General features: G+C 42.3%; 1 protein-coding gene across 1 annotated transcript in view; it reads right to left on the bottom strand.

Annotated features, from left to right (window-relative positions):
- The window catches only part of GRK5 (G protein-coupled receptor kinase 5), a 174,378-nt gene that overhangs the window by 10,272 nt on the left and 154,226 nt on the right, over nucleotides 1-9,880 (bottom strand). The window contains exons 10-12 of the mRNA XM_009641436.2: nucleotides 8,799-8,836; nucleotides 7,885-7,974; nucleotides 6,506-6,714 (exon numbers count right to left, since the gene is read on the bottom strand). Of these exons, the coding sequence (XP_009639731.2) occupies nucleotides 6,506-6,714; nucleotides 7,885-7,974; nucleotides 8,799-8,836 (337 nt within the window). The remainder of the gene's footprint in view (nucleotides 1-6,505; nucleotides 6,715-7,884; nucleotides 7,975-8,798; nucleotides 8,837-9,880) is intronic.

Raw genomic sequence — 9,880 nt, 5'->3', positions numbered from 1 at the left:
GGGCGCGAGGCGTTCCGCGCCTCGCGGGGAAGGACCCCGACGAGTAAGCGGCCTTGGGGCGGTGTCAGGGACCCTTCCCTGGGGCAAGAGGGGACTGGTGCCTGCGGGAGGGAAGGGCTCACGCCTCACCTCCTCTTCCGTCTCCAGGTTTGCCGCTCCAAAGCGGGAGCTGAAGAGCAGCGATCTCCCCGTGCCCCCTCCCCAGGTGGGCGGTGCAGACCAATCACTGAAGTCATTAGCAAAGCTCCCTGGGACTCCCTGCCCACGGCGGGCTCAGCGCCAGTGCAAGACAGTGGGGTGGTTTGAGTTCTCTGAGCATCTGAGTCCGTGAAGGGACTGAGCCCTTGTGAGCCCCCTGGCTCAGGGCCCGGGGATCTCGCTGGCTGTACCGGACAGCCAGGGCAGGCAGCAAACTGCGCTGTACCTTGCAGCGCCTGGCTGGGCCTCACTTAGGGCAGCAGGTGGCAAAGAGCTTTGGGAGGGTCGGAGAGGAAAAGAAGCGCTTCAGGAGATCAGGTAGACAATCAGGTGCAGGAGGTTGGGAACGGGAGCCAGGGAGCTTCCCTACTAAGGCAAGTTTGTGTGGAGATGTTGCTCGTAGGTTTTCCAGCTCAGGCTATGCCCCAGTACCCTTTGGTTGTGTTGCTGTCTCAGCTACATCATCTCAATGAGGAGGAAGCTTGAAAGAACTGTTTGTTGCTAATGGGAGGAGGTTGGTAATCTTTCCTCTGGTGTCTGGCTAGAGCTGGGTTTTTCTGTCCTTATCACAGGTTTACAGGGTCACAGTTTTTTAGGCTTCTCTGAATGCTCTGCTACCCCCTGGGCATCAGTGGTTTTCTTATCTGACTACCACAGCCTTCTCAGTTCTGGATTTTTTTTTTTTTTTTGCTGGGGGTCTCATTTCCAGCCTGAGACAGCAAATGGCTTCAGCAATCAGTGTGCTCCATGTGTGCAGAGACCATCCTCCAGCCAGTCCTGAGCAAGCTACAATGACAGAGGCCAAGCAGCCAGAAGAGGTGGTAAAGGAGTTTGTGGGACATAAGAATCCTTTGCTCAGCTCTTTGTGCCTCAGCAGTAGCAGCAGAAATAGCCAAAGGAGACTGTATGGATTCATGGATGGGGGAAAAGCTAGTGGTTCTGGCCATGACAACTTCCAGCTTCCAGATAGCAACATCCCTTTCTTCTTCACAGTTTCCTCTGCCTCTGCTGCTGCCTAGGTGGTGACATCTGGTCTGACTGGTCACCATGACTGGCTGGTTCATAGAGACAGAGAAAGACTTGAAGAAACACCTCTATGCCTTGTCATCCTCTGAGCAAATAGATTCATATGGTACAGCATCATACTGATCCAGCTCATAGAAAAAGATCTTTCTGAGGGCACTTCTCTGGATCAAATCTTTTTAGGAGACTTTCAGCTCTCATGGTCTTGAGGCAATGTTTTTTGTTGTGGATTTATATATGTATTTTTTTAAATCCCACCAGGCATATTGATTTAGCCTATGTGAAGAAGATTGCTTTGGAATTTCTAGTCAAGATCTGATTTGCTCTATTGTGGCTGGGCAGAGAAGACAAAAGTTCTTTTGATCTTCTATTCTCATGTTGAGAGGACTTTCCTGACAGGTGGAAAGAAGACTCTGAAGGCAGAAGGACCACTTTTACTACCCACGTCTCTGATACACTTTTGGAAATGATACCTTGAAGCTCTCAGGAACAGTGCTGCTGAGAAGCAAATTGCAGTAGGAAGGGTAGATTTCGATTTGCCTGTAGATGATAAAGGAGACCTCTGCAGTTTCTGCTCTAAAAGTCAGCTCTGAAGGGAAGAAAGGGAGTTTTTCCTGCCTGTGCAGCCAGTAATTCTCCTGCTTCTGGACTAATTAGGAAGACCAAGCTAATCTGGGAATTTACCCTTGCCAGGCTTTAAATGTTAGAAGCTGTTTGGAGTGCATGGTCAGAGGATAGGGTAGTTGAGGATAGAAAAAGGCTGTCTGGGGATTCCTGGGCTCCTCCATGATAAACAGGGGAATATTCAGTAACCTCAGATGCAAGAAGGAAGTTTCTGGAGTGCGAAGGCAATTGGTCGTGGGTGGCTGGCCATTGCAGGCTTAAAGACACAAAAGGGAACAGGCCACTGGGAATAGGCTGGGACTGCAAGACCACAGAAAGGAGAGGATTCTCCTGCAAAGCCCTTTCCTTTCTCCAAGGAATAATGAGTGTTGTGCGATTTTGTGCAGCCCCAGCAGCTTTCCGCAACTGTAAACCTGTGTACTAACCTGAAGTATGCATCCCATTTGGGAATCTGACCAGGGAAAGAAAGAAGATATAACAACTGTATGTTTTGAGTCATCTCTATGCTTCTGTTTAATTCAGTTTCAAAGGATGCATTTAATATGAATAGAGAGCAGAACAAAAGCAACTACACCAGGCTGATGACAAGCCCTCCTGGGACAGCAGTGCAATGACCCAATCAAACATGATTTAAGTGTAATTCTACAGCCAAAGCCTATGGAGAATTCACAGAGCTTCAGATCTGAAGATGCATGAAGTTGATACCAAGCAGCAGAGCTTTATGTTTGGTAACAAAAGGCTCCAGATGACACTGTATGTGTGTAAATGATGGCAGGATTTAGTCTACAGAGTTATGGGCAAACCGTCTCTAGAATAGGACTTTCAAAGAAGAGTCTTGAATAGCAGTGGTGAAGTTACATTAAGATATTTTTCTTAATATAAAGAACTCTTTGATACTTTCATGTCACTCATCCCCACTGGGGATACAAACTCTGCAATGTCTGAGACTTTTTCCACAACTTTGTTTTGCCTTCTTTACAAATAGAAACAACTGTTGTGAGGATTGCTAAAAAAAGCCCAGTCCCCAAAGCACTGCTTTATTTATTTTCATGTGATCAGTCAGTTTGTATCCAGATCATACCATGTAATAAATAAGTCCATGTCATAAGATGTTAGTCCTAAAATTATAGGAGTAAGGGAAACTTTTTGTAGGGTAAGGGTGCAAAAAATTGCTGCTCATGAAAGGAAAAAAAAGGAAATGGTAAAACCAATTCCATTGACCCAGCTGATCAAGTAGTTTAAGGGATCACCTAGATAAATTTCAGCCCTGAAACAGAAGTAAAAATACTATTTTTAACAAGTTTTAGAGAACAGAAAAGTAATACTATGGTCACCTCTCAACTACTAAATGAGACAAGACAGTGGTGTAAGAACTGAAGATGCCAGAATTACATAAATGGCTGTACATTACATTGCTTATGCACTGCCCAATCTAAAGAGTCAAAACTCTCTCAGGCATGGGTGACAATTAAGCTTATTGCAAAGGCTTATTACAGAAGATTTATTAATATTATTGGCAATAGCGATAGCAATGATAATAATTTGAAGAGCACCTTGATGTGTGTGAGGTGCTTCTCAAGAAAGATGAAAGAGCAGTTATTCTCAGGCAGCACTGATAAACTTTAAGGTGTCATAATGTGTGAACAAGTTGGTTTCAGTTGGTTGGGGAGGCACTTCGGGAAGGTAATGGAGATCAGAATCACAGAACAGCTGAGGCTGGAAGGTGCCTCTAGAGATTGTCTAGTCCAATCCTTCTGCTCAAAGCAGAGTAACCTACAGCAGGTTTTTCAAGGCCATGTCCAGTTGGGTTTTGGATATCTCCAAGTATGGAGACTCCACAGCCTCTCTGGGCAACCTGTCCCAGTATTTGACTACCCTCACCATGGAAAAGTGTTTTATGATGTTCAGAGGGACCCTCCTGTGTTTTGGTTTGTACCCATTGCATCCTGTCCTGTCACTGGGCACCAAACCAAGAGTTTGGCTCTGTCTTCTTTGCACCCTCCAATCAGAGATTCCCTTTTGCGGAGTCAAATGAGAGCTGCAGGAAGGTAGTCTGCAGGAAATGTAGACAAACAGGACACTGATGGAGTGACAGAAGAGCACAGCAATATGGACCTGTCCAATACTGTTGACTTGAATGCACTTCAAGTCACATCTCTGGATGCAAGACTGCACTTGTCAGGGAAAGCATGCATGTATATCAATGAAGTACAAGTCATAACAACATTTCCTAGAAAGTTTGGATTTTTTCACAGAAAAAACACACCATAGAGCAGTTATATTATATGGGAACTATGGGTTGGGGAGCTTCCCAGAAAGCCAGCTGCCCCTGTTCCTAATTATTTATTATTCATCTCTGTTTCAGTCCAAAATGAGGGCTGGTTTATGGGAAATGACTTACAAAATGAAACATGGAAATATGGAATGGATGATGATTAATGGGAGCTATGCAAAAATGCAAAGGGCATAAACATCCAGGAGAGGAAGGTTGACATGGGGTGACACTAGAGGGGTTTTCATACAAGTAAATTAATAAAGACAATATATTTCCTGATGGAGACTCTTGTTAGCTCATGGAGTAAGCTTTGAAGAGAAGGTTAGGAGACATGGTGGAAAACATGTTGTTTTCCTGCCCTGTTTCCTCCTGCCCTGAAGAGTCCACTGCAGGAAAGCCTCTTGTGTTGGATCTTGGTGAAGGGTCAAGTTGGATTTATGTACTGCAAATTTATGCTTCATTTTGCAGGTATGATGGGTACTTAATTATTACTTTTTTGTTTGCTTGTTAAGATGCTGATACAAAGCAACAAAGTTCTGGTTTTCAATATAAAGAACAAAAAGTATTTGAGAAAATATATTTGAATCATTGATTTTTAAAAATATCTCTTGATAAAATAAATTACTTTTGGATGGAAAACCACAAATGCCATCATGCTCAGTATCAGAAGTAAGACTCTTCCAGCCTTAAGGCACAGTAATTTCAATGCATTAATGCTCAAAAATGACAGGGCTATCTTTGGATCCATTAGGAGTTTCCACAAACCACCTAAATAAACATGCCACATGATTGGACAGTGAAACAGTAATGATCAAGTTGTCAGGAATGATTTATATACATGGTTCCCTGAGGCAAGAGAATGAACTAGGTGCCTTGTGAGGTCCTTGACTCCCTGAAACCATAGACTCTATGGCTTGAAGATGAAAATGACCACTACAGTATAATGACTTTCACTGTCTACTCCCCTGGGAGTGGTAGGTCATCTCCAGCACTATCCTATAAATGCTACATTTAATTCTTCTCAGATTTAAGTTCTCATGGGCTTGGTTATTTTCGAAGTATACCTTCATTCTATTACACCTCATGCCTGCAACTAACTACAGAACAATCAACAAGAATTTAATTTTTGCTTCACGACATTTTCATTTCATGCTAACAACAGGACATGCAAAAACTCTCTGCCACTCCAGCAGATGCTGCTCCTCACCTGGTTGGAGTGGAAGAAATGGCAGGATGAGCACATGAAATGATCTGTAAGAGCTTGTGGCTATCCTAGGTCCTCCCATGCTGACTTTACAGGGAGCTCTGAATCGCAGAGTAAGGGCAGTGAATGGCCTAGAGTATCTATCAAGTGTGATGTCAGTTAATTGCTACCCCTGGGATTCAGCAGTGAGTTGGTGCACTGTGAGTTAAAGACTTCAGGCTTGATACTTGGCAATACTACCATTAGTATTTTACAAGGAGACTTCAATGTCTCTTCATAAAGCCAGCCAACCAGAATGTTGTTGATCTGCTGTTTGCTTGTGCCTGTTGCACAAGGTATTGGTGAAACTCTCACTACCTATCATCTGTTGACTTTTCTTTGCCTTCATTCTCCCTCTACCAGTATACACAGATATGTCATTGTCTCCAAAGGAGACTTCACTCTCTAGCAAACAGCATCAAGAAAAAGGCCACATCCCTTTCCAAATTACAATTCAGTCTTCTAAAGATGGATGTTGACAAGACATTGATGAATTCAGACACAGCTTTGAGATTTCTCAGAGGGTTTGAGGATTTCCATTGTCAGAGATGGCTATTGTGCTACGAAAATTATTCCCAGCTGAAAGAGTGAGAAAACGTTTTAAAGGACAGCTCAACAGTATTAAAAAAAGCTGGATACCCTGACACCCTGGGGGAAAAGCTGCTAACAAAGTTAGTGAGATGGGGTGGGACAACATTTGAGTGTCACAATAATTTTATTGCATAATCTTTGTCCTGCTTACCCCCAGCTCTCACCAAAGACAATGGAAGCATGGGGTTTTCAGTTCCTTGCAGGAGACAGAGTCTGGCATCATCAAGTCCTTTTTATTTTTTCTACAAGACTATAAAAGACAGAAAAGCATTCTTGACTGAAAACTAATATTCAAAGTCTCATGAGAATAGATACCAGTCCCTTGGCCACAAAACTTTGGAGAGGACTCAAGATGACTGTGATGAATCTCATGGAGAAGCAAGCCCAAATAAACACAATTTGAATGAATAGAGAATGCAGTCATCCCATCAACAGATGAACTTGGTTAGTCCTTGTCTCTGCAGCCCCTCTATGGTACTGTGTTACTGCTCAACCTCTGTCAGATGCAGCTTGCTAATGAAGCTGCCACACTGGGCCTTCAAGCCCCTTACCATTTTACAGATGGACTTGGCCTCCTCAGAAAACTTATGGGAGTACACCTCTTCTGTCTCCAGCACTCTTCTATCGACTTCTTCCCTCTTCACTTTCTCCTTCCTTCCACGAAATGGTGATTGCCCAGCAATCATTTCATAAATAAGACAGCCTAGCCCCCAGTAGTCAGGGCTCAGTGTGTATCTCTGGTTGTTCAACACTTCTGGAGCTGTGGAGGGGAAAGATGTGTCTTGTGGAAATGCTTGATATTTACATAGGCAAAACTCCTATATTTCTAGAAGTTCCATTTTGGTGACTGAATACACATGCACAGAGAATGGTGGGTAAAATATAAAAACACCTCCTGATTTCTGCTGATGCCATTACAGAAAATGCAGCATGCCACACACCATGTCTTTTTGCCACATGCTACATGCTATGTGCATGCTGTCTTCTGACTTCTCTACCAAGTTAGACCAATTAAAAAAACAAAAAGAAGTTGAAGCTAAATATTAAGCAGAGGCCTGATCTTAAGAGTCCTTCCATATTTCTCCATTTAGGGAAGAAATGACATACAAACACACATCCTGTAAACAGCAGTGACATTTCTTCAAAATCAAATTATGTTGTTTTGCCCAATTTATAACTTATTTTACACATGCATACTCACAAACACAGTTTTATTGTGTGCACAAACTTACACTGAGATAAAAAAAAATTAGAAATGACAACTCATTTGCTTGCTTTCATTAAAGTCTCCATATGGTGTAACAGCGGCTCATATCAGCTAGTTTCTATTTAGTCAAATAAGCATAAGCAATTTTTATTTCAAGAAATATGGCCACCCAGAGAATGCATGAAAATAATCACACTGAATTTAGAAAATGGATCTAGTTAAATCAGGGAGTGTGTTTTTTACCAATTTACAAAGCTCTACTCTTCTTTTGTGCAGCTTCCCCTGCACCTAGGGGAGGACTCAAGATGACTGTTGTCAAGATGGCCAGAGGTGCAGACTTACACATTTTACCATAAAGATACAACACATTTTAACTATTATACAAAGTAGCAACTAGAGAGAAACCTTTCTTTTATGCACATAACTCTCCTAAAATAAATCTATGCTAAAATCGCTAGTGTCCCAGTTGTTCTGTCTTCTTTTAGTTTTCTTTGCTGATTTAGGATTGTAGAGCAGTCTCATTAAGAGCTGCTGTGGTCCACCCTTCCGCCCACTTTTGATTTCCACTAGGATGACTCTGTGGTGGGTTGCTGCAGGGGACTGGATCCTGCTGAATGTGAATCTTTTTCTATTCATTTTCTTAAGCCTACATGTCGGAAAGACCTCAAAAAATTATCAAAGATCTCAGCAAATTATCAAAAAGATAAACTACTGAAGACTTACCCATATACCCTACTGTTCCTACTCTTCCACGGATTGATTCACCGTCGGGGATTTTAACAGCTAGACCCAAATCAGATATTCTAATATGGCCTGGAAGGGATAAAGAAACAAAACAACACAAACCAGATACAATAATATGACCCAAATTAGTTCAAAACCACAACTGCACACAAAACACATCACTGCAATGTTCTCGCAATTTACTGTTCAGCCATTTTAAGAAAAGACTGTCCTGAACCACTGAATTGGTGCAGTTTCATTAATAAGGAAAAGAGGAATGACTAATGGTGTTCTAATGCAGTGAAAGTAATATTAACAGTGAGGCTGTGGTCTAGAGTGGATTGAGTTAGGTATTATAAAACCAACTGAAAAAAGGCAATGAGGAGCATGCTGTAGGGAAGTATCTTGAACTGATAACAGGGAATGGATGGGCTGACATAATTCTGTAACTCTCTGACGGCTGAAAGTGCTACATCTGGTTTGTAAGTCAGCATGAGTTTTGATTATCTCTGCCTTCAGCAACAAATGGGTACCTGGGTTTGCATCAAAAGAGAGTTGGCTCAGCAAAGGATGAAAGTACTTTTGAAAATGGAATGGGGAGCACAAATTTAGAAATCCCAACTTCTTTTGTGTTGCGTCAGCCTTGCAACAATAAGGACAGAAAAACAATGGAAAAAAGCAGACACCTCCAGCAAACCTGTTCTCTCGAGAACAGACCCTGCTGAGCAGCATGGCTGCTTCATTCCACCCGTGCAGTGAGCTCTAGCACTTCACCCACCCCAAAACAGAAGTATTAGTGTATGCTGAACCTCTTAGTCACTTCAGAGCATTATTTGTCTTTGTGCAATATATATCCTAAAACTAACTTAATCTACTTTACTGTGAAAGCATCTCTGTAAACCTCTGAGACTTACCATAATCATCTAGCAGGATATTTTCTGGCTTCAAATCTCTGAAAATGAAAGATAGCAGTTATTTGTATAGAGCTGGTTTTGATAACATAACCATACAACAGTGTGTGACTGCATTTATTACTAGTAATAAACCAACTGAGTGTCAGCTCAAACAGCAAGAAACTCATGAAACCAATACAACTTTCTACAACTCACTTCACAGATAGACAGAAACCATATGTCTTTTTCTAAACTGGAGTTACATTTTTCCAATAAGCCAAGCTTTTAGTTCCTAATCCAGTCTATAATGGACTCATCCATCTAGTCCAGTAAGCCCTGTAAACCGAGCCCTATAGTCCTTTGTGTTAAAGCTCTGTAACATTTTCTGTTATAAAATCTTTTGTTAAAAAAGAATATTTTAAATTTTAAAATATTTTATTTGCATATGAAAATGGAAATAGCAATCTGTTGAGCTCAATTTTTCTACGCCTGGCATTTGACTCAGAGAGATTTCACTCAGATGTGAATGTGTGTACATACACTTGTGCACATGTGTTATTATTTCAGCAAGTTTGGAAAATGAGGGGTAGAGGGTAGAATGCTGTGCCCAGATTAAGATTCTTCTTAAAACATTCGTGAAACTCTAGTGCCTATGTGGTTTGGAGCAACGCCATGAAAATTGGGAAGGTGGTCACTCTGATGTTGAAGATGTGCCTTTTACTGCTCCTGTGAAAAAAAAAACTTCCCAAATCTGGCCAAGTTATAAAATTCTGAAAAAAAATTATCTCAGTTTTCATATATTTAGCAGAGCCTCGTCAGGTCATTCTTCTGAAAGATTTGTCTGCACCAAACCCACTCCACCAGTTGATGCTCCTAGATGCTGCCCAGGCCAGCCACGCTCAAGTCCCTTCACTTGACCAAGGCTGTTTTCCAAACCTGGGAGCTGAGCACACCTTTGCAGCTGCCACTGCTGTTCCTGGATGCAGCGGGCTGCTGTTGAGGCAGGAGCCCAGTGGGCTCCTTCCCATCCTCCCTGTGCTGCTGAGCAGGGTTGTCCCTGCTCAGATTGTGCCTTGTGGCACAGACCGCTGCTAGTGCAGAGC

The sequence above is a fragment of the Egretta garzetta genome, unplaced genomic scaffold, assembly GCF_000687185.1.
Source record: "Egretta garzetta isolate BGI_Z169 unplaced genomic scaffold, ASM68718v1 scaffold486, whole genome shotgun sequence".
Classification (NCBI taxonomy): domain Eukaryota; kingdom Metazoa; phylum Chordata; class Aves; order Pelecaniformes; family Ardeidae; genus Egretta; species Egretta garzetta.
This window is presented reverse-complemented; position numbering and strand designations above follow the sequence as displayed.